At 40.0% G+C, this 24,425-nt stretch overlaps 2 protein-coding genes across 9 annotated transcripts in view; both read left to right on the top strand.

Annotated features, from left to right (window-relative positions):
- Positions 1-36: 36 nt before the first annotated feature.
- Positions 37-16,509, top strand: LOC114154627 (ubiquitin-associated protein 2-like). Of its 2 annotated transcripts, XM_028033908.1 has the most exons (29): positions 37-128; positions 1,539-1,678; positions 2,583-2,660; positions 2,789-2,899; positions 3,782-3,938; positions 4,039-4,116; positions 4,353-4,416; positions 4,762-4,844; positions 5,410-5,462; positions 6,363-6,427; positions 6,564-6,795; positions 6,904-7,153; positions 7,239-7,376; positions 8,110-8,246; positions 8,546-8,775; positions 10,300-10,540; positions 10,637-10,676; positions 10,750-10,876; positions 11,058-11,115; positions 11,212-11,419; positions 11,549-11,640; positions 11,801-11,851; positions 12,409-12,487; positions 12,879-13,073; positions 13,570-13,740; positions 14,118-14,222; positions 14,540-14,613; positions 15,373-15,564; positions 15,694-16,509. In XM_028033908.1, exons 2-29 carry the CDS (start codon positions 1,583-1,585, stop codon positions 15,787-15,789), a joined length of 3,501 nt encoding a protein of 1,166 aa, XP_027889709.1. In that variant the 5' UTR covers positions 37-128; positions 1,539-1,582; the 3' UTR covers positions 15,790-16,509. The 2 variants fall into 2 exon arrangements, with proteins under 2 accessions (XP_027889709.1, XP_027889710.1); XM_028033909.1 differs by lacking the exon at positions 14,118-14,222.
- A 4,720-nt stretch (positions 16,510-21,229) lies between these two features.
- The window catches only part of pcsk5b (proprotein convertase subtilisin/kexin type 5b), a 98,786-nt gene continuing 95,590 nt past the window's right edge, over positions 21,230-24,425 (top strand). For 3 of the 7 annotated variants that reach the window (XM_028033215.1, XM_028033217.1, XM_028033216.1), the window contains exon 1: positions 21,230-21,919. In XM_028033215.1, coding sequence (XP_027889016.1) covers positions 21,740-21,919 — 180 coding nt within the window. In that variant the 5' untranslated portion in view covers positions 21,230-21,739. The remainder of the gene's footprint in view (positions 21,920-24,425) is intronic. The other 4 variants (XM_028033219.1, XM_028033218.1, XM_028033221.1 and 1 more) reach the window with 3 other exon arrangements.

Below are 24,425 nucleotides of genomic sequence, written 5' to 3'. Positions count from 1 at the left end.
TGGTAGATGATGTTGATTGGTTGTAACGTTTGTTTGTGGAGCTCCAATTCCTTACGTTAAACAACGACGCGGTGGATCACGTGACACATCTGCTGCTGCCTGCTGGCTGAGCGAAAGCGTGTTAGCAGGTAAAAGAAAGTCAGATTTGTTTAGCGAATTATGTTTAAAATCCGTCCGAAAAGTAGAAATGTTTTTTATTGTGTAATTTGGTTTTGTTTTATAGTCGGCGTTTGACGTTCCACGTATGTAAATTCGACTTGAACAGGTTGTTCCGTGGTTTGCTAACACGCGAGGCTCTGTCTAAACTGTGAACCATTGTATTGCATTTGGGAAAAAGGCCTTTCACATGCCGGAGCTGGTAGCATTTAGCCGCTCATTACTCTTGTAGCTTCGTGGGCAACTTACATTTCGACTGAGCAATTGCCATCCGCGGTCCCTGAAGTAAATTAAACGATATTTGGGTCGCGTAAGTACGATAATCTTAAGGGGACACGCCACTGTGTTGCTTTCGTTGCAAGTGTTAGCTTCCTGCTAATGTTAGCTTTTCGCTCGGGTTTACACAAAGGGGTATGTCGTCGCTCTTGACGCGTCTGTTTGTTGTTCTCCCCTGTCTGCCTTGGTGACTGTAAAACAAAAAGCGTCGTTGTTTTATGACACGCGGACCAACCGTAAAATTACTGCGCTGATATTCTCCAAGCGGAGACTCGGGAATGGCGTAGGGATCGCTGGAAGAACAAAGGCAAGTGGCTCGCTAGGCTACAGCTATCATAAGCTCGACTGAACGTTGGTCTGTATTTTCAGCTTCTGTTGTATTTTTTTATTTTTATTTGAGCGCTTTTCAACGTCGGATAATTTCAGTTATTTCTATGGTCGAAAGATAAAAAACAACAACCCATAACTCTTGGAATCTATTTAAAGCGGACAATACACCCACCATGTAACGTTTACGTGATTTTTGCCTTCCAACTTTCATCAGTGACTAGCTATCCCACTGTTATTTTTTTTGATTGTTTATTTTTGTAACGTCATTTGAAACCCGCAATTTCCTAACATTTTCGGAATCTTATGGTCTATTAAAAGGTGTGACGTAATCCTTGTTTTTGTGCTTTCAATTTATACTAATTTTGGCCTACATAGCAGTTCTCTGCTTTGCTTTTTAAAATCTTATTTTCGTTTTTTTTTTTGCGGTAAAGGTTTGTAGCTCATCAAAGGGAACGATATCTCTGACCTCCGATAAGAAACACTGGTGAATACTGACGGTATTTTTGAGTGGGGACAGGAGGGAGAGCTGTAAGATGACACCCGGACAGTCCCCTCTTGGCTGGCTAAATTTAACTGTGGATGTGGGGGGCGGCAGATAGGGGGGTTATAGTCTTACATGGTATACATGGTGTCTCAGTCTGCCTGTATCAAGTGTACAGCTCTAGTATTGCGCATTCACCCAGAGCCATTTTTTTAAAGACACAGCTGTTCATTTCTACCTTTTCATAAACTCTCATTTCAATTACCATATTTGTACTTTCTTCCCTTTCCCCTAGATTTTTTCTATTTTGTACATACATTTTTTTTGTATATACTGTATATGATGACTTCAGTGGTCAGCAATCCAGCCCGAGGGCCTCGGGACAAGACGCTGCCCACAACCACCCAAACAACACAGCCACAGAAACAGATACAGGTGAGATATTGATTGTTTCTCTTTTCTTTAAATTATAATTGTATTTACTTCTAAAACTACATGAAAATTCACCAAACAAAATGGTTGATGACCATAATCATCCAGGCTTTAGCTTGATGGGCCCTGAGTAGCGACCAGTCAGCCTGAAACTATAATATCTTATCTTGATATTATAGTTTAAGCACCCTGTCTGATCGCCATCAGGTCTGCTGACAACAACACTTTTGTGGATGCTGTTACTGGAAAAATATTTTAGAAAGGATATCAGGGGACTTATTGAGATTCAAGAAAGTATTTAAAATCAAAGTTCATTTTACATCAGAATTTCATTCAGGCAGCAAAACAAAGACTTTTAAAGCAAATAAGATGGCTGAAGTACAACAGTCACTTTTTTTAAAATCCTTTAAGCTTGTGATTTCTGCCTGTATGTAACATGCTGAATTTGTAAATATTGACATCTTTTTGTTGTTCTGAACTAAGGCCAGGGTCTACATTCTTCAGGGAAATCACTGATTGTGGCTTATAAGTACTAATGTATCTGCTCAGATTGCTAATACAGGGCGGTAAGGATAGTTTAAAATGTGAACTTTGTAAGCGTTTGGTCTTTGTTTTATGTTGGCAAAACCTTCTTCACTTCTGGTTTTGATATAAACTTAAAACATGTGTGTAGCAGGAAGGCTTAAAATATTTTTTTGTGATTTCTCTTATTCAATTTGTCCTTAAAGAGGAATTGAAGCTGCATAAAATGTGTATTGGCAGGTCAAAGCTTTTAGAAGTTGAGCTCAAGAAATGGCCACTAAACTCTAATCGGTGAACCTCCACATAAGATAATTTTAAATGATTAAGACAAGAAGCCACATTTTGCTGTTGTCCTTTCTTAGGTATGTTTGCTTCTTTCTTACAGGCCACAGCAGAGCAAATGCGTTTAGCGCAGGTGATCTATGACAATAATGATGCTGACTTTGAAGACAAGATCAAACAGGTATGTTCATTCACAGGTGGGAAATAAAGAGTAATGTAGTCTAGATTCATTCAGCTTCTTAACACAAATAACTTTGTTGTGGTTCATGATAAAACATAACATCTTAATTCTGATTCCTTTGCGTTCAGTTGATTGAGGTAACTGGGAAGACCCAAGATGAATGCATAGTAGCCCTCCATGACTGCAATGAAGATGTAAACAGAGCCATCAATTTTCTGCTTGAGAGTCCCTCTGACACAGTAAGAGCACACACAAACATGGATGTACAGAGATAAAATAATGACATTCTGGCTAGCTTTTTTTTTTTTTTTTTTTTACTACTATTTGGGGGGAAATGAGGGGGAACTGTGCTGCTTTTTATTTTTTTTGTTCTAATCACATAAGACATCAGACAGTTTTTTTTTTTTTATTGTTTTTATTTTTGTTGTTTGAATTTTCCATACAGCCTTTTAGTTATTCATTTTTTAAGTCTCGGAACTTACATGCACTAGTAACCTGTTTCACAAAGGGCCTTTTTCTTTGTTACACACTAAAGTCATATGCAGCGCAGCAAAAGACAAGCCAGTGTCATTGGGGAAGTTGAGTGTGGACTTGGACAAAAATTGCAGCAAAAGAAGTTTAAGGTGATTACCTAGAAGAAGTGCCTAAAAGAGGTGCGGTTCCTGTTGTATAGAAATACTTAGGCTTTGAAAGCTCACGTGTCATTGAAACAACAATAATATGCCATCTGTGTTGAAATAAAGAGGCATGCGGTGGGTTGAAATAAAAATAAAAAAAATCACTTTTTACGTAGCTTAAGATATGGTCCCGTTAAGCACTGTGGAAAAACGTTTTAGAGCTATGGCCAAAAGGCTGGATAGCTGCTGTTGTTTAATACCACATAGGTAATATTTAATAAAATGTTCTATATTTACACCACAACAGTCATGCCATGTGATTCATTAGTGACACTGTCCTGAAAACTCACTTCTAGAGATCCTGTCACATTTTTTAAGGATGTAGAAAATGTGATTAATACACAGTGACAATTGTTGAAAATGCCATGATATCAAATTTTGGTCAAACCACCCATCTCTACAGTGTTCTTTGTAGCACCAACATTGATTTTGTTTGCTGTTCAGAACTCCTGGGAGACTGTAGGAAAGAAACGTAGTATCGGGAAAGAGGGAGGAACCTCGGATTTAAAAGAAAGCCGGGAGAAGAAAGGAGAACGGGAGGTCAGCCGTGGACGTGGAGCGTCCAACAGGAGGGGCAGAGGAATCAGCCGAGGTCGTGAAGGTATGAAATGTTAAAATGGTGTAATGCTGAATATTGTAGACTGTGTGTGTGTGCGCAGTTTTTTTATTATGTATTTATTTTTGTTCTGGTTGAATTATAGGTCGTTCAGAGGAGAACGGGTTTGAGGTGACTCCTGGAGAGAGAGGGTCTGACCGTGGGCGCAGGGGGCGAGGCAGAGGTACACTAGAATAAAACCCTCTTACTAAATGCAGATTAATCCAGAGTTTGTTTGCTTTTAACAAACTTACTGGACAAACAACTCTGATTTATTGTATTCTCAGTGGTTGAAAATTGTTAGGTGATTTCATTTTATTTATTTATTTATTTTTGTTCTTATTATATTTTTTCATAAAGTATTTATTCAGAAATTAAGGTTGCAGGGTTCCAATTAGCTCATGTCTATTTTCCCTTCAGGAGTTGGGGGCCGTGGGAGAGGAAGAGGAACTGTTGGAAACAGGTTCTCTTCACAAGGAATGGGGTAAGAATATTGACTTAAATCCTGTTAAAACAATTGTTTTCAGTATCAAATGATAAAAGATTGAGTTAAATCTTAAGCTCTGTTAAAATATGTACAGCTTGGGCACTGGATGGCTCAATTCTTAAAGCGTGGGCACCATTTGCAGAGGCTGTGGTTCTTGATGTGGTGTGATTTGGGGGCATTTGTTTCATGTCCTCCCCTTATCCCTGCTCCCTATCTCCTGTCCATTTACTGTTCCAGAAATAGGAAAAATTCAAACAAAACAAAATTCACACCCTATCTGTGGGAACAAGATCTTGTATTTTAATATTAGATTCTGAGTAATTTACTTTTTACTTCTTCCAGCACTTTTAATCCTGCTGACTACACCTCAAACTCCAGAGCCAACCAAGACAGATTGGAGGGCAATGAAACTACTGAGGGAGCTGGTAAATAAGATTATAGAAACTAATTTTCCACATTTTGAAGTCAGATTTTGCTCATGTTTTTACAATAGCTGTGGCCTTTTGTTTGGTGGTATCAGTCCATTCTTTAGTAGCACAGTCTCACTGCTTTTGAAATCCACACTACAAGACATAAATTTACTACTGCGGTGTAGTATTGTAGTCCTTCAGAGCCACTGTCTTCAGAGTTTAGAGACTTAGACTGACTTTATTGTCATTTTGCATGCACAGGGTGTATACAGAACGAAATTTCGTTGCATACGGCTCAGGACAATGTTTTGTCCTGAGGCCACCTTGTTTACAGACACTTGAATCTGATGAATGGATCACTACCAGGACTTGACAGGATTTGATGAAATGTTAAGGGTGTGATTCAAACATTTGATTCAGGTGGAACAAGGATATCTATAAAAATATCAGAACTTTACCTCTTGTGGACTGGAGTTGGAGATATAGCTCAGGGTAAAATTAAAACTATTTGTGAAGAGTTGAAGGAAACTTAAAACAATAAGTTTATAACTTGACAGCTTTTGCTCACTTTCTCTGTCAGGAACATGGCGCGGCAATGTGGAAGACTGGACTTCAGAAGAATGGAATGAGGATGTAAGACATAAATGTTAAATATGCACTTGTTTGTTTCAATTTGCAATTTCAATCATGTCTTGTCATATTTACAACAGCATAATTTCTCGGTTACTTTCACTGCGTAACATCTAAATTCCCCAATCTTTGAATTATCTGCTTTGACTGAAATATAAATACACTTTATAATTATATATAAATACACTTTATAATTACATAAAGTGTATTTATACACTTTATGTAATTATAAAGTGTATAATTTATAATTATATAAAGTGTATTTTTAGGGGTATATTTTGAGTCAATATTGTAATCATGGATACTTGAGTAAAGTCTGTTTTTAAGAAGCGAGAGAATGTTTTACACCCTTCTGGCTTCAATTTTATGCCTATTAACAGTTGTTTGTTTTTTTTCCTATGTACTTAAACCATGTCATGCCATGTTGTATGACTGTATTGTTTGGCAGCAGAGTATTTTCATTACTATTGGAGACATTTAATGATACATAGTATCATTAAATTGTAAATAGACTGTTTTGGTCCAGTGGTGAATATTAGGGGGATACACAAGGATCATGCATATAACTCAATTTTCCTGCAATAGACTGAGTAGAATATTGAGAATCATTTCTAATCTATGGCCATCAAAGCTGGTACAAAATCTCCCTCTGGGGGTTACAGGCCCTGGTTTAGACAGCACCATTTGTAATGCAAAAGCCTGGTATGAAATAACCACATTTGCCAAGAAGCAAAACAGCTCAGGGGCTAAATGACATGAAAGCATCTTGGTAAATAATAGCAACTGCTTATTGATGGAAATGAAAGTTGCACTTGATACAAGGTTGGAAAGAAGTTGCATTTGACCTACAGTGTCAGCCATACGCAGAGATAATCTCATGACTGTATTTATACTCTATCACAGTTGTCTGAGACCAAAGTGTTCACTGCCTCTTCTGCTCCAGCTAACCACATCACACCTGGACACAAGTAAGTCTTCTTGTTCAAAGTCCAACCTTAAACGTCTTTATAAAACAGGCTTTAAAAATCCCAATCTTCTTAATGCTCGTCTTCTGGAAACAAATCTCTCCTCTACCTTTTGTTCTCTTGTCCTGTATCTGCTCAGTGTGGACCTGGCTAGCATACTGCCTAAGACTGGAGTGACTGTGGGAGGTTCTGTGGACTCTGACTTGGGAGCAATCGTTGATGGTCCTTCAGCAGAGGATTTGGGCCAAAGCCTGGTGTTCACCAACTCCCACCACAATGGACGGACTGCAACACACAGCTACGCACATGCCACCGCCAACAGCTACGCTCATGCCGCCTCTGCTAGCACCACCTATGCACATGCTGCACTGGTATTCCTTACCACACACACTCACCCGTTTCAGAGAACCCATATTTCATAAATATTACTAATCTGTGGTACTGTTGAAGTCATTTTGTCTTGTCTGTTATGCTCCCAGTCTTCAGTCATAGGTTCTGGTTTCGGGTCCCTGAATGCACCTAAGCAGGCACCAAGTCCAGACATTTGCATGTCTGAGCCACTCAACGGGCCTCGTTTGCCTCAGAGAACCAGTCAGATGTTGGCAACAAGCGGCGCCGTCTCCAAAGACCCAGGACAACCTTCGATGCAGAGTTCAGCTCCTGCAGCTTCACCAACTGCAGATACCAAGGCACAGAGGGTTGAAAATGGCCCTATTGGATCCCAAAACTGTAAGTTAAATTAAATTTAGGACTTGGGTGCTCTAAATTAACCATGTACTTGCAGCTACAACGATATTTTTTGTGTTCTCTGAAGTGGAAATGAAGCATCAGCCAGAACCATCTGCAGTGCTCAGCCAGCTTGCTCAAAGGCAGCAGCAGTCCTCCATACTGCCCACCACAGAGCCTCTGGGCCTGCCTCAGCCACACGCACCACAGGCTCTGACGCCACCAGGTACAGCCACAGAATAGCTCAACACACTATTAAATACATTTAGTCTTCATGATGGTAAAGATGAGTCTAATATGTAAAATGTTACATGGCGTCTTCTGTTTAAAACAGAACTGTAACAATATTCACTATAAATGCTACAATGACCTGAAATAGATCTTTACAGTTGTTGTTTTTTTCTTTGTAGTTATTTCCTAACATTTTATTTGACAACAAGACTTCAGTATTAATAAAGAATAATCATAAACTGGTGGGGTAATTTTTAAATGTCAGCTACTTAACAAAGATGAGAGGTAACAAACTTCAGTTTTAAAACAGTTGTCCTCCAGTCAGCGCTGTGAAGCTCCTTTACTTACCCCACTGAGATTTTTGTGACGGGAATTATTTCCCAACAGTTAAATAGTTTATTATTCTTTCATCCTGCTGATTAGAAGTGTGTAGAAACATGTGAGCGTAGCTTTTAATTAAAAGGATTATAAATAGCAGGAATGATGCAATGAATAAATGGCCCACTGATTTATGCAATGTTTAAAATTTTTGTATACTTTTACAGATACTAATAAATACAATATTGCAGTTTTGACACAATTCAGCTTGAATAAATAATGCAAACTGTTTTTTATCAGTTCCTGTATGAGGAGATTATGGGAGTGTTGTGTTTAACATGCCTTCTTTTGACACTTGCATGATCCTGTAGGTTTGTTATTGTATGCAAAAACATTGTTTTGAATTTCAGGTCAGGAGTCTTCTGGCCTCCCTGTAAGAGATGGATCTTCTCCAGGAAGTAAGCAGTCAGGCCTGGATCTTTCGATTTCTGATCCTCCCCAGCGACAGTTAAAGACCCAGCGACGCAGAGCTCCTCTTCCATCAAAGGTAAAATATCAGAGCTCTTAAGAACATAAAATGTACAATACAAACCTCTGCATGGATGATGGGAATGTTACTCGTAAGACATCAACTTATGTTGATAAAGATACAATTCATTGATTCCAAATTCAGGTTTTAAACTTTGAAACCTCTTCATAGCGAGAAGTGTTACTACAGATTGCATTGCAGTTTTGGGGTGGTTATTTATTTATTTTTTTAGCCCTTCTGTAAATGAGAAGTACACAGGATTTATACCAGTGTTGGTTTGCTTTCTTTTTCTACAACACGCCTTCTTTCTGTCTCAGATTCCATCATCAGCAGTGGAAATGCCAGGCTCAGCCGACATCTCTGGTCTGAACGTTCAGTTTGGAGCTCTTGACTTCAGCTCTGAAGCTGGAAGTGTAACAGCAGACTCTCAGGCCGAGTTGGCCCGGGAACATTCATCCACCCTGGTTCAGACCACCATGCCTGCTCCTGCAGCTGTTCCCACACAGCAGGCACAGAACAGCATGTTCCCCAAGTCAGGACCTGTGAGGTATGTGGCTATTAAAATGGAACAGTGGTCATACAAAAGGATGGAGGCCCAATGACAATAAATTGGTTTTATTTTACTTTTATCTCTTTTTTTTCTCTCAAGAAAATGAAAAATGTTGTATATAGTAGGACACATGCACCAAATTGTAAAATACATTTAACTCAATTATGGCAATCCAGTGAGTTCTGTAATAATTCCATGTTTTATGTAAAAAATTTCACATCAGTGTCATGAATCTATTTCATGGTAGGTCTATTGACATTTGCTTCGGATGATAGCAGATTTCTTTCATGCTCCTGTCAAAATAGGTCTTCCCATTCATTCACATATCAACTACAACATAACCAGCATTGTTTCCATAGTTTTCAACTAGTGCATATCTGACATAGTTTTTGAAAATAACTCTTTAACTTTTTAAAATATAAGGAATTATTTTTTTAATTTTCCATTCTATGTATATTTCTGTACTATTTCTGTTCTTTCTCTGGGGGTTGTTTTGCCATGTCTTGGTTATATGTATTTTATTTTTTATTTTTACCAGTTTCTACCTAAAATAAATTCCCTAAGGAATTTTCCCTGAGATAAAGATTGCAAAACTTGATGCATTAAAAAAATGACTGACAGTAATCAGAGAGAAGAGCAGACATCCAGGAAAGATGTCAAGGTCAGCGGCTGCTGTTTTTTGGGACACCCAATCTACCTGTAAACCTGTGATGCCCTAAAATGCATCATGTACTTAATATTTCTTTGATTTCAATCTATTATAGTTGAATAGCTAGACGATCCTGAAAGGTGTGCAAGTGATCCAGAAAAAGACCTTCACACTGTCTCCTTTAGTTTTAATTTTAGTTCAGTAAAATATCTAATCATGTTCTTTCTTTCATCCCCTGCAGTAGTTATGCATTCAGTTGTGATCTGCAAATGCTTGACCAAACTTTCACTTTCTCTTCTTTGCCTCTTGGTGTCAATTTCGTGTACTTACTTTTGTTTTCGTTCTTATCCTACCTCCTCTTTCTTCGTTTCTTTACTTCCTTCCCCCTTCTTGAAAACTTAACCACTGCAGAAGTAGTTATAGTAAAGTTTGGAATTTTCTATTTCATAATGGAGGAAATGGGAAAACCTGTAAGAACCATGTCCTCTAGCAGAATGCAGCAACAGGCAGTAGATGAGCATCACAGCTCTAGTTAATGCATTATGCAGCCTACAAAAATCTCCACACCCTCCGACACTTCCCAGAGAGACTAGAGCCACACGGAGAGGATTTTAATCTTTAGAGACAATATGGCAGAAGATGATTCTTTTTTTCTTTCCAGAAACCTAATATGCCACACTTGCTGTATTGACAATAAAACAATTTGATTACATGTTGACATAGTTTTAAGCCAAGCACCATAATGTCCTTGTACAGCATTTCCACAATTCTTTTCATCACCTGCATAATTAAACTATTGCTGTCTAAGCAATACTTTTCAATATTTCTCTCAAATATTTCCCTTCCCTCCCACCCCTTGGTCTTTTGAACAGTGACCACATGAGCAGCTTACCCTCAGCTGTATCAGATGCCAGCTTTCCTTCCCCATCTCTGGGCCTACCTGGTGCTACTCCCTCCCCTTCACTCGGGCTCCCCAGTGCGGCAGCGCCACCTTCCTCTTCAGTTCCTACTCCAACCAGTCGAGTAGACAACAGCAGCTCAAGAACGCTGCCTCCTCATCTTGCCTTCTCGCAGAGCAAAGACGTCCCATCAGGTGTTACTGCTCCTCTGACGGTAAGTATAAACAACTTGGTCCTGTTTTGTTCCTGAAGGCTTACTGTGGCCGCGGCCTGATGAATTTTAAGACAAAATGCATTCTTCCTGTTACAGAATGGCTACAGTGCTATGAAGACACAGGGCACACAGGAAAGTAAGTACACCCACTACTACAATATTTTATGTCTTCAACACACAAGATACATTTCTTTTCTTCTTTAAACCAGGCTCTACGTCGTCTAGAACTGTGAAAACAGAATCTCCTGTTATGACAAGTGAGGGTGGATCTGGACACCATATTCCTTCTCCTGTAGTTACCCCATCCCACTCAGCCCCCATCTCATCACTCAGCAGGTAATGGCTGGCTCACTCATACTGACATTTAACATGGAGATAATGATGGTTTCAAGCACATATCCTAATCTTATAATGTGGAGAAAACAAATCTCTGAATCTCCTAGCTTCTAAGACTCATTTTCCTTTTAAAGCTCAAACTTTCATTTGCATCAGGTTAATATATTTATTCTCTTTGCAGTCACATGAGCAGTACTCACTCATCTGGATCAGCCCTAGTCACAAGTTCTTCCCTCACTGTAAGTTTACAAGCATCTTGTGACCGAGATTATGCTTCCAATTCTTTTTAGTCCTGAATTTCTCACACTTGATCTGGTTATTTCTTTCTTGACCAGATGACCAATGAGGAAAGCAACAGCAACCTTCATGCCTTTTCATCATCCTCCAGCCAAGCTGTCGCTCCTACTGCATCCACGATTGCCAGCACTTCATCCTCCAATGGTCTGCACCAATCAGCAGGACCAGGACTGAGTCAGAATGGCACAAACAACACAATCTCAGCTGCAGGCAGCCGCACAGCACCACAAATCACCACCACTTCTGGCAAGTTATTTTTATCTGGGCCCATAAGTCAACTTGCTTCAGTATTTCAAATTAGCTACCTGATTTATGTCACTTCATTTGTTTATGAAAGAGAAGGTCATGTGGGTTTCTGCTCTTCCTCCCCTACAGGTAAGGCTCCTCCTAATTTGGCCCAAGGAGTGCCGCCGCTACTGGCTAACCAGTACATTATGGGTCCTGGTGGCTTGCTGCCTGCTTACCCGGTAACTTTTTTTTCCTAATTTATAGTAACTTGTTTTAATTCTCTTCAATGTCATTTTTTACAAGCAGAGACTTAAATGAATTTCTGCGTCATTCCTGAGGATTTTCTACATATTTCACCATGACACAAGATGATAATTTATTACTACTTTTCTCCAACAGCAGATCTATGGATATGAAGACTTGCAAATGCTGCAGTCTCGACTACCTTTGGTGAGTCTTTTTCTCGTGCTGCTCAAATCTAAACAAAATGGATTCGCATCCATAAAGTCTGATCCCCGATGGTTTTGCATCGCAATTTAAAAATTAAACTACTTGTCTCTGCTTTTAAACTGCTTTTTCTTCAAATAGATTTGACTGTTCTATGATTATTATTAAACTTTTCATTTTTCTTAGTCACTTCCTGATTTTGATCTTCATGTTAGCTCTTTGACAGCTCAGCCTGCTTTACCTTCTTAGCTTCACAAACTACACATCCAATTGTTTTTTTTCCCCTTCCTGACAGTAACTTAGTAGCACAAAAGACACGTCATTTGAAAAATTAGGTTCATGTTTTTGAACAGTACTGACTTCACCATTTCTATTAATGCTCAACGTCTTGTTCAATTCATTTACTGTTTCAGTCAACTCCTTCACACAACCATACACATCAGTGCAGTTTCTCTTGGGTTAAACCGCTCTTAAGTTTAGTATGTGCTTGTATATTTATCGATTGAGTAGGTTCCTTTTTTCACATCTTCTTTAACCCCTTGATTTATTTTTTTTATCAGGACTACTACGGTGTAACATTCCCTGGTGCTACAGCTCCAATGCCTGGAAGAGAGAGTCTGGCTAATAATCCATATTCTGGTGAGTGAAATATGGTTTACTTTGATCATTAACACTGAATAATCAACACCACTTTCCCAAATTTACATGTATAAATATTCCCCCTGATCTGTATGTTTGCCATAAGTCAACATAATTTGTGAGCATGATGGCCACTAAGGCCTTCTACATACGTAGAGGGCTTTTATCAAGACAAATATCTCTGCTTTAAGAAATATTGCACATACAGGAAGGTTTTAAGAAAAACTTAAGAAAAACCTACACAAATACACCAGAGTGTTGGCTTCTAAACATGCCGAAAGCACAGTGGGAAGTGTAGCATAAAGCTAAAACCTTAGTCAGCCAATCAGAATACTTCAAAACAAATATTCAGTGATCCAATTAATGATTTTATGTGTGCTTGCGTTTGCAGGTGAGGCAACAAAGTTTGGCAGGAATGACTCTTCTTCCCCGGCTCCCCCAACCAGCCTGGCTACAGCTGGGGTCCAGTCTCAGACCCAGCAGACCCAGCAGGCAGGGACTCAAGGACAGGGTCAGAACCAGGGTCAGCAGACACAGAACCAGGCTTTCCTCAACCCGCCTCTGCCACCTGGCTACGGATACACTGGTAAAGAAAACCAGAACCTGCAGATGGATTATGTTAATCACTGGCAGGATGTTGTCTGTTTTTATATGTAAAGCAGTTATCTACAGGCTCTCTCCCCTTGACCTTTAAAGCTTTGCAAATGTGACACTGAGGCACATTCTGTATGAACTTTTCATTTTCTGATTGGTTAAGTGAAATTGATGAAAGCACCTAATTTTAAATGTGTATTTTTCTTCCCTGCTTCATAAGATTTCCTGAATGAAACATCAACTACCTAAGTTAGCACTACACAATAAAATAATTTTCATAGTTTACTTTATTAGCTTTTGATTTAAGTTCTTCAGGGTTTGAAAGGTACTTATTCTAATTAACTAATTGTTACTCTAACATTTGCACAAGGTACAAATAACCTTTAATCTTTTTCCTGGCAGAATTCAGAAGAAAATTAGACAGTTTTACTGTATTAGTTTAATTGAGATTGTGCTAAGCTTTGATTTCCCCCTCTGCTCTCTCCCAGGTCTGCCATACTACGCTGGCATGCCTGGCGTTCCTTCAGCCTTCCAGTACGGCCCCACAGTGTTTGTGCCTCCAGCTTCTGCCAAGCAGCCTGCGATGGGCCTGGCCAACCCCTCCAGTCAATACCACCAACAGCATCAGCCAAGTTACGGGCAGCACGCCTACGGTGCAGGTGGGACATTGCTACGCTCTCTCATCTTTTACTGAAGCAGTGTTGCACATAGTTTGTACAAAGCAGATACTTCTAAGATTGGTGACATCAGACTCTAGTTATGTGGCTAAAAGCTGCTCTCATGTCTGTAGAGGAACGAGGACATCTTGCTGCATGTGTGTGGCCTGTTTATTTGCCTGCTTGCTTAGCTGAAAGCCACTCCTGAAGTTGAACATATAGTCACACTTTCCATCACTGTCGGGTTGCCGTATCTCTCTGACCTGCTCCAATCCCTTCTTCTCCACCTATCCATTTTCCTCTTCATAAATTTCATTGCTCATCTCCCTTCTGATTCCCCAACCCCCTCTTTCTGTCCTGTGCTGTTCCTCGTCCTTCAGCTTTTGATGACCTGTCTCAAGCCCACGGTGGGGATTACAATAAGACAGGGTATGGAGGCTCTGCCCAGTCACAGGCCAAATCAGCTGGCAGCGGCCCAGGGAAAGGTACATACAACACATGTGCATCCTGAAACATTGTTTATTTACTGCAGTGGAACCGTGGAAATCTATCCACATGGGATACAGCAGCTCATTGCAGAGAGTGGTGAAAAGTGAGACAATGTGCCGCTGCACCTCCTCACCTAATCTGCTTCTTCCTGCGGGCTGGCATCTGGAATACTAACATGGAAACAGAAATTCAAGATTTACTGCTAAACAGTGAAGAGATTGGTTTAAAGCTTTTGCCAATTCTTGTTTTTCACTGCAGGTTCAAGTATCTTTCATTAAAATATTTCTTCATTTCTCTTTCTCTCATTTCTCAGCACCAGGATTATCTGGATCAGGAACTGCTGGTGGAGTACCTGATATGGGAGGTTCCATATACAGCAAAACACAGGTATGTTTCTCATCATGTTTGTGTGATTAATGTTTAATATCTTTTGGTGATGTGTTTGCTAGACATTTGGAGTATATACAGCTTTCAGTGCTACGATTGGGAGGCACCTCTGTTATCTTAAAGGAGTTTAATCAAAACAAGTTTAGATCCTACAAACAAATTTTAAAATTAAGTTTAAAGGTACACACTAAGTTTTTACACAAAGTTGTTTTGTTGCTTGTTTAAACAGTTTTGTGACTTGATCACATTTAAAGCAAGCAGCCTTAATGAGAAGAAACATCTCAGTGAAAGGGGAAAGAACTGCAGATTCTCCGATGTTCATCAAAATCTCTAAAATAATGTTGATTAAAACTATTTTAAATATTATAGGAAAATGTCTTTCTTTGGCAGCAGGGTAATCAGAATATATTTTGAGTAGCTTATTTGTTTATAAGCTTCTCCATCCAAGGAGTTAAATATTAGGGAAAACCAAATATAACCATAAGTGATATTATGTATATATCTTTTTTTTAATCAACATTCTATAGGTGAAAGTAGAAGTAATTTTAAAAGACCTTAAATATAGAATAGATAAAAACAAGTATGTACATATATTAATCTGTAAATCAATAAATGAGTCCAGAGCAAATTTAAACGCACTTACAGTTGGGCATTTGTATAGTCTGAGTGCAGTCAGGAATGATTGTTAATAAATGAGCGACACCAGACTTGCGGGTTCTCATGAAGTAATTGAACCTCTTTTGCTTTTTTGCATCTCAGTCGTTTGATAAGCAAGGCTTCCACACCGGGACACCACCTCCCTTCAGTCTGCCTTCTGCTCTGGGAGGAACCGGCCCCATGAACCCTGGTGGAGCTCCTGGCTATGCTCCTGCCCCCTTCCTGCACATCCTGCCTCCACACCAACAACCCCACTCCCAGCTGCTGCACCATCACCTAACACAAGATGGACAGGTAAGCAAAGGCCAAAACCTCTGTCTGTACACCTCTAAAATTGTACGTCTATAGCAAACATGTGGAATATCTCTATTGCAGAACAGGATGCGAGATGAAACCTCGCAACGATTCTTTGTTTCATTGCAGGGTGGTCCAGGTCAGCGAAATCAGTCCAGCAGTATGCAGCAGAAAACCCAAGGCAGCAAGTCCAGCTATGGCAGCTCTCCCTACTGGGCAAACTGAGGAATGCTCCCCACTTCCTTCTCCCCCAAAAGGCTGTGTGGTTGCATGAGAGTGTGTGTGTAAAGTTAGAACAAAACAAATGGAAAACATAAAAAAACAGGCACACTACCCTTACAATGAGCATTATGCTCTCCCCACCTCCAAGTCCTCATAAGTCTTTTGGGTTCTCTCTTCCCCCTTCTTTTCAAAATTGGTTGTACATGTAAGATATTTATGTATGTATTTATATATAAATATATATATACTGTATATGTAATAGTAGAACATAAAGTGGTTGCCGCATTTTATTTTTGAAGGACTTTTTGTTTACTTTTTTCAAAACTGCAGGAAAAATTGTTACATTTAATATGAGAGTGAAGATGATGAATGATCCAATCCTCCTGAAGAAACAGAAAAAGGAAAAGGAGAGCGCAGTAGCACTGATCACATATGAGGACATTTCAGATGGGGGTGGGGTTTATAATGACTAACTGCATCTGTCTTTTTTTTTTTTTTCTTTTTTATACATGACTTCCTGTATTGCTTAATTCATCCTCTTTAAATTTTTCATATCTTTTCCCTCCATCTAGCTCCCTCCCCTGGAAGCTGCCTTCCCGCCCTGTGTCCATACCGCCTCTTTTTCAAAACTACATACCAGACCTGTCAACCAAATTTTATATTTTAATTTAATTTTAACCCTTATTTCTCTCAAAATAAAGTTCTGAGCAGTTGGAGCTCCAACTTCTGTCTCGTCTTTTCATCTCTATGGTCCCAGTTTTTACACTGGCTATATTTCAGATGTTTCTATTTTGTTAAAGTTCAACTTGGTTATAAATATTTGGTAATGAGACATTTTCTTGGCTCTGTTAGTAGGAAGTCGTTCAGTGGAGATGAGGTGCAGTGAGATCCTGTAAATGGATTTTATTAAAATCTGTAAAATTGAGGTACATAAGCAAATATAGATTGTAAAAGGCAAACATTGCATTTCCAAACCTCATCAGTAATGAGAATCATAAGACTATATTTCTTGTTTTAGAACAGTAAGGATGTGCTAAAAGTTAGATTATTTTCCCTTTAAGAATTTACTTTAAAATAATTTAAAGAATTTGTGCAGAATGATAGACCAACTATTTTTATTTTTTTTATTTTAACTAAGCTCTTTTAAATATGTGGGTAATTGTCTAACAGAATCGGGAAAAAATGTCAGGGAAATCAGGACTAGAATAGTGGATCTCCACAAGTCTGATGTGATTTATATGTTGTCTCTGCAGAAGATACCATGTTCACCAGGTTGAATTTATAGACATGTCCTCTTAAGACCATAGACTAGTTTGCATTTCGTTTGGAAATTAAAGTCCCAGAGTCTTGAAGAGTTGAGAGGCACATTGTCAAACGTTTCCACAATCAGTGATTGCTAGGGGTGCCATGCCATCTGATTCTGGTCCACTGTATTTTCTTAAGTCCTCAGTTGCAGCCCCTCTACCAGGAAATATTAGGGCACTTCATGGTTCCTCCTGCTGACAAGCTGTATGAAGAGGCTGATTTCTTTTTCAGGTAGGAGTTGGTACCTGCTCACACTGCCAAAGGTAATAAAAGCTAATTCAGTGACTGCAGTATTTCTGTGCTTGAATGGCTAGCAAACTCACCTGACGTGAACTCCATAGAAAACTTACAAGACTATCAGAGAAACGTGTTTCTAGATTGGTCACCTCCATGCCACGCAGCATTGATGCAGTCATTTATGCAAAAGGAGACCCAACCAAGTACTGGCAGCATAGAAGAATTAGAATTTTATATTTTTCAGAAGCCTGACGTTTCTCTTGAAAAATATAATTTGTATTGAGCTTATAATCAAATTTTCTCACACCCCGTATTCTGTTTTCTTTCTAAGCCATAGTCATCACTACAAGAAATTAAGGCTTAAGTATAATAAATCGTGATTTTTTAAAATGTATTTATTTTTTTAGATTTAACATGATTCATAAATCCTTTTTACACAGCATTGGAAAAGCACAGCTGGAGACTGCAATAGTACGATTCAAATAAACTACATATTGATATGCGTTCTTAGTGGTGTAAGTCTCACTAAATACCAGTAGATGGCAGTATACAGCTCCTAAGAAACTTCAGATTTATACATGAACTCAGGTCTGGCACTGCTGACAATTTATATGAATTGTCTGTAATGAAGCGGGCAACTTATTTGGTCTTGCCTCCGAACTAAGTAGTATGTGGACAACTTAACTAGCCTTTATAAACCATAGAATGTGGTGAATTAGAAAAATTGTAAGAAGAAAAGACATTGGATGTGGAATAGAAAGAGCTGACCTGAGTGACGGGTGCTTTTATGGATGCATTGTGGGAGCCTACAGCAAGAAGGTTAAAAGTCAAAGTGAAGTTAAAAGGCTAGCCCCAAGACCCCTTGCAGCCCACCCACAATGATGTGTTGGGTATAAAGGAAGGACCTGAGGCAGCTGATGGTTACAAGGGTTAAATGGGGCCATTTAAAGACGAGATGATAAAACAAAGCCGTAACGGAAATATTGCAAAACGAGAAAAGTGTATAGAAAATGTCAGACAATGGCTAAAAACATTACAGAGGAGTTGACTTGTTTGGTCACGTGTTTCTGTTGATAGATGTCCCCCTGTGATGCTGAGCTTGAAACTGAATGAACAAATTAGCCACAGAGAATAAAACTGCGTGGGTGCAGTTTCCCACCCGGTCTTCCATTGTAATGTTTCACTGGATGCTGCAAGTTGTCTGCTGGGCTCTTTTTTTTTGGCACATTATTCACAATTCACCCTGTTATTTCATTGAGACACTGGAATGCACACAGGACTGCCTCTAAGAGTGTTTGCTGACACTTGCGACCGCTCTGTTCTCAGATGTAGACAAAGATGGTTTTGAGGTTCACATAGTTCATTCTTCCCTGGGAAACACGGGGAGCTGTGAAGCCGTCACACAACATATTGCAACACTGAAGGTCTGAATGGAAACTTGACACTCCTGTTGCTAAAGGAGGAGTTTTGATGGGGGTACTTGATTTGATGCTAAAATTAATCCCTACTGTTTGATTTAAAAAAAAATCTCTTTAAAAGAGAAACGCTTGCATGCAGCTGAATGGAGAACTGCTACTGGATTTGTTTAGGTCTCTAGCATGTAAGTAAATGATATGCTCTTGTCCTCCTCTTTGTGAAATGTGATGCAGGGGTCCATTCAGGAAGAAACTGTCTCTAATTAGAGCTATTATGCTGATTTTCACTTGTGTCCCGTGCAGAACAGAGTTTTTGCTCTCCACTGAGACATCTCTGGAAAATTGCTGCCAAACAAAAAGCTATCAGTCAACAAAGGCCTTGGATGAATGGCTCGGCGGCACATAATAGCGGCGCATTCCATGATGACAGCCTTTAGTCAGCGGTGATCTTCGCTGTGACGAGGGGGCATGACATCAAGAGCTTCGCTGATTCAAGGAACAAGGCTGTGGTAATGACACCTGAGTTGTTCTCAGGGTCAAGAAATTAGTAGGTGACAAATCCTCCTAAATTAATGTGCCGACTTATAGCCCACACAAATAGTCCACCCAACCGACTGCGGATCATGAAAAAATTATCAAACTGATTGATCCTCCGTCTTCATAGAAGATGGGAATCTTTTGATATTTCTGTTTCATATGTGCTACTGATTTTCAGTGGAGGATGACTGGGGTGGAGGCCAGAGTTTACTCAACTTTACATTGGTATGTCTGTGTCAATATTGGTCTACTGGCAGACAAAGCTTGCATTCAACAGCAGAGACAGAAGTATTTGAACCGCAATCTGTGCCTCCTCCTTGTTTACTGATGTTTATGCTTTATTCTTGAGAGATTGTTTTAAAGGTACTAAAATAATAAATTACGTCTGCATCTCAGGCTGTTTGGTCAGTTCATTTATGATGGTATCAATGGCAACAAAACATTCACAAAGAACAATTAATTTCTTGACAATAATGTCAAGATTTTAGGCAATGGAGTTACAGATATTTAATTTAGTAACTAAACTTACTGTAGGAAAACCTGGTTATTTCCCTTTATCCAGTGCCACATGTGTAAGAAAAAGCCATCTTTAGGTTAAGCAGCCAAAGCTGTTTGGCATTAGCATAGAGGATGCTGCTCAACCCAAAAATGCATTTTCCCTACAAACGTTGTTCAATTTAAGGGGAAAACAGACACTTCAAAGGTGCAAGATTCATTTTCAAGGAGAATATGTAAAACGTAGTGACAGATGCTCGTGTTTTATGTGTGTATATTTGCAAACACATAACTACGGTGTTTGAAAACATGACATAAGGAGAAATACATATTGTTACCACTAGCAAGCCTGTTTTCTGCATTCTATTGATGCACTCAATTTGTTACAGAAATCAGAGCTCAAGATAAGAAATGATGTCAAATCCACCTTAGTTCCAAGTCAGAAAACAGCGAGATTTGCTGGCGCGAAATAGTATAACCAACACAAGCTGTTAAAAATTTAATTCTTTCCATTTTATGTGTTAAAACACTGAGGCTGCATGTTTGCTAATAGAGGTTTTACATTGCAATATGTGAAATCTATTAAGTCCCCAGATGTGCTAATAATTAGTGCATAACACATTTTCATGTGTGCAGATGATGTGTTATGTACACATGTTCCAGTTTGTCTACAAATGTTATTTCAGAAATACAAGAACAATGCCTAAAGTTAAAAATCTGAGTAACAGTCAGAAATTAGAAATAACATAATAAATGTTAATTTGACTTTTGCTTTAAAGTAAAACATACTTCAAGCTTGTTTTTCTGTATTCTGATTGAGAAGCAATCAAATAAATAGCAATAGCTATATAAAACCGTTATATAAAAATAATGCTTCGTTTGTTAAAAATATTCTTCTTTATTTTTATTTTGTGAAAAACTTAAGCGGGAAAGCTCTTTCGATGCGCCGAAAAAAGCGCCCCCTACAGTCACAGTAAAGCATAGTCATTTAACAAGGTGCCTGTCTAGAAATTGAAGTAGGAAAAAGTGGTCAGTTTTTTTTTTGTTGTTGCTAACAGTTAAAGATAAATCAACGCAAATGCAGATTTCTACTCATCTGAATTAGTTTATTTTTTCAAATAAATATCCAACAACAATTTGTTCGATGGTTTTCCACTGTTGGTCAATACCAAAATATGCGCGGGCCCCCATCTATCTTTATTTATTTAACTGTTAAAAAATAAAAATAAGCTGGAGATAGAAGAACAACTTCTAGCTTTGTTTTATTATAATTAATTAATTATTATTTTAATTTTTTTTCTCTCCGGGGGAGGTGTCGCTGGATGAAGTCCTTGAAGTTGGCCCCCGTCCTGCATTAAACCCCTCTGCCTGAACTGCGTCTGCTGCGTCCTCAAACAGAGTGCCTTTAAGACCCAGCGGAGTTGGGAGGGAAACCCCGCGGCTGTAGTTGTTTCTACTCTCCGGATTGTCAGCCAGTTATTTGCGGGGAGGCGCTGTAGCCATTTCGCCACATGAAAGCATGATGCGCTGAGCGACCAACATCCGAGTAGTTGGTGGAGAAGAGAAATCAGCTTTGAGAAGCTCCGCGCGCGCGCACACCCGCACCAACTCGCGCGCGATTACGCACGGCGCACAGACACGCACACACTTCCTCCTCGTCCTCCGTGGAAAAAAAAGAGGGAGAGAGAGGAGCAGAGTGAGAGGGCACACAAACTTCCAACTCTCCCATGTGGAAAGCAGAGGTTTGGAGATAAGGTGTATTTTTTTCCCCTCTTCGGAGCTTTCCCCCCCTCTGCCCCTCTCTTTCTCCCTCGGAGTGTTTTTCTTTTTCTCCTCTTTCCCCCTCATCCCGGATATTTGTGTTCCTATGAGAGTCTTGCTTGGCGAGAAGAGAAGTTTGGTTGTTTGCCTGGTCGGCTGAGGAGGAGGAGGAGAAGAAGAGTCTGGTTAAAAGTGGGGGGAAGATGGTCCACAACGCCGCTTGGAGAAGGAGCTTCCTTTGCGTCCTGGCGCTCTATCTCGGCTTTGCGTCCCCGCCGTGCAAAGCTCGGCTTTTCACGAACCACTGGGCAGTCAGGATAGCCGGCGGACCCGAGGTGGCCGATCGGATAGCGGAAAAATATGGCTATAGGAACATGGGACAGGTAAGTCACAAACTGCGCCCGGCCAGAGTTGTGTTTGTGCATTCGTGTTTGCTGCAACTCACGCGAGTGGGACGCAGATTTGAAACGAGGCACAAGTAGGAACCTGAACTAAAACCTCCTCTCCTAACTCTTTCTGCGGCTCTCCGGACCTCAGATCGGGAGAGGGGAGCTGCGGGGAACAAAGACTCGGAGAGCAGGATGGTACAACAGGTGCCTCCTCTCTGGGTTTCCGCAGATTCGTTCAGAAGACACAGTGAACTCGCTTTGAGCCTCGCTCACAGCTGTCTCCTGTGTTTGCTCCTCCTGACACATACTTGAGAGCAGCCAGCGCTGTTTGGCTCTTGATCTTGGACACCTAAAGGTCCGGAGTGGATCCATCTTATACAACAGGCAGGGTGTGTGAGAGAGATAATAACGGATGATGTTCCCATGGAGAATTTGGATTAAAAAAGAGCAACTTTTTTTTCCTCCTCAGGAGAACTTTTTAATAGAAAGAAAGCACATTATGTTCCAACATAACTTTTCGTGTTGCACCCCTTGTTTATAGGTTCTACCCTTTGAGAAATGACTGATTGGGTGCTTTCACAAATCGTCTTATTATGCAAAAGTTTTGAGAATGATAGTGCAGCATTTTAAAATGTTACAACAAATGGCCTGTAATTTCTAAAAGTAACTGATCCAACGTTGGTATCTATTACTAGATTTGAATTACCCAATTTTGAGTCAAGCCCCAAATTATTCATACCCCTGCCAGATTTAGGTTCAAAGTCCTCTTTTGATTTGACCAACATGTCCAGCCAGAGTTCTGATTTGAATTGTATTGATAATCTGTGGAGGAAGCTAAAGATTAGGGTGATGGCAATGAGGTATTCCAACCTCAAAGACTTGGAGCTCATCAATCCAAGTGGAAACGTTCAAAAAGCTGGCCAGCAATGATAAGATTATAAATAATTATATAAAGCTAATGTTTGTATTGCTGTTTTTTAATAAAAACAAAGCTTTTTATTCTTCTAAATTGATTCTCTTTCCACGTCGTTTTGCTTATCTTTTGCGAGCTGCCTGTGTGATTTAGAATTAGAAACAAACTTTTTGGTGATTGAAAAAATAGTTTTAAATCCAGTGGCATGAATAATTAGGTAAACTGCACTTTTATGTGCAGTTCAAGTCCCTCCCGGATTCAGTTGATTTGATGCAGTAAAGCAAGGGGCTTTTGTATAATGTGGTAGAAAATAACTTCCAAGAACATATTTAAAGAAGTAGAAAATGGAAAACTGTAAGTAATTGACAGCAGGATGCTGTGTCGGGAGGTTTATCCCTTTTCTTCTACATGTGTTTTGACAAAGTTGAAAGAGTGGCCGACAAAAGAAACCCCAAATGTGGACCCCACACACACTCCAGTACCGCCATCATACATGGGCAGCTCATGCCTGCACTTGCCAGTGTTGGGTGTGTAGACAGCACAGAACACGGGGAGGGGGGCATTCTGACAGGTTGTTGTGGGGTAGCCTAGTCAACAGCTATTGAATCCCCACCACCAACCCCTCCCTCTCCACCTTACCCAGCCTGCCCACCCACCGTACTCCCGGAGAGAGTAGGCCTTAATGGCCTCGTTTATCCCCTCTCTTTGACAACAACTAATGTGTTGAATCTCTTCTCCCCACCCCCTGCACCCCTTTTCTCAGACACACTCACACACACGCTCCCAATTTTTCCATACTAACCCCCCGCACATAGGAATTCCCCGGCAGAGTGGGTTGGCGGCCCCAACCCCCGCCGTTCGCCCTGATTTCCATCTCAATATGGAGTACTCATTGGACTTTGACACCTCATAGACAAGAGTTTCACTTCACTTCCTTATTTTGGGGTCAGCCGAAAGCCGCTCCCATGGGATTGATAGCAGCACGCTCTGGTTGCTTAATGTGAACTCTGACATCTCTGTCATAGCAGACCCTCAGCCTGTTTATCAGCACAACATTCATATCACTGTGAAATTAATTTTGGAATATGTTTTTATGTTTTATTTTTCACTTTAATGTGCAGGTTTTGCAGCTTAAACCTGCGTAGAGTGCTCAAGTTGGCCGCTTGTAACAAAGGATAAAACAACAATATGGATGCTAAATTAGAAGAGGGGTTTAATTGGGAGTGGGATCAAGTGCTTAAAGAAAGACAAAGGGGGATGGGAAGGAAAAAATGCTGCTTAGGGACAATATGGTCTTCTTTACGGGGTTGGGAAGAGGAAATCAGACAAAGATAAGCACACTGAGAGATGACAGAATGAGGGGCTGAAAGCTGGGACCATGGATGGACGGATGGATGAAAAGAGTTGGCATGGAGTACGAGAGCACCTCGTTGGGGAATTCTGGGTAATCCTCTTAGCTGTGGAGCCCCCTTCCCAGACTAAGACACTGGCTCAAATTGAGTCTAAATCAGCTGATGAGGCCCCAGCCGTGGATATCCATCCACGGCTGACCTCTGGTGTTTAGAAGGGATGGGAGAGGATGTGGAT

Source organism: Xiphophorus couchianus, chromosome 12 (genome assembly GCF_001444195.1).
Source record: "Xiphophorus couchianus chromosome 12, X_couchianus-1.0, whole genome shotgun sequence".
NCBI lineage: Eukaryota > Metazoa > Chordata > Actinopteri > Cyprinodontiformes > Poeciliidae > Xiphophorus > Xiphophorus couchianus.
Note: the sequence above shows the minus strand (reverse complement) of the source record. Positions and strands in the feature narration are given on the sequence as shown.

Bases quoted from the DNA above. Each gene is read 5' to 3' on its own strand.
- LOC114154627 (XM_028033908.1), top strand. From the start codon at position 1,583: ATGATGACTTCAGTGGTCAGCAATCCAGCCCGAGGGCCTCGGGACAAG. The intron at 11,852-12,408 runs GTGAGTCTTTTT...TTTTTTTATCAG, and splicing joins TGCAGTCTCGACTACCTTTG to GACTACTACGGTGTAACATT. The intron at 13,074-13,569 runs GTAAAGAAAACC...GCTCTCTCCCAG, and splicing joins ACCTGGCTACGGATACACTG to GTCTGCCATACTACGCTGGC.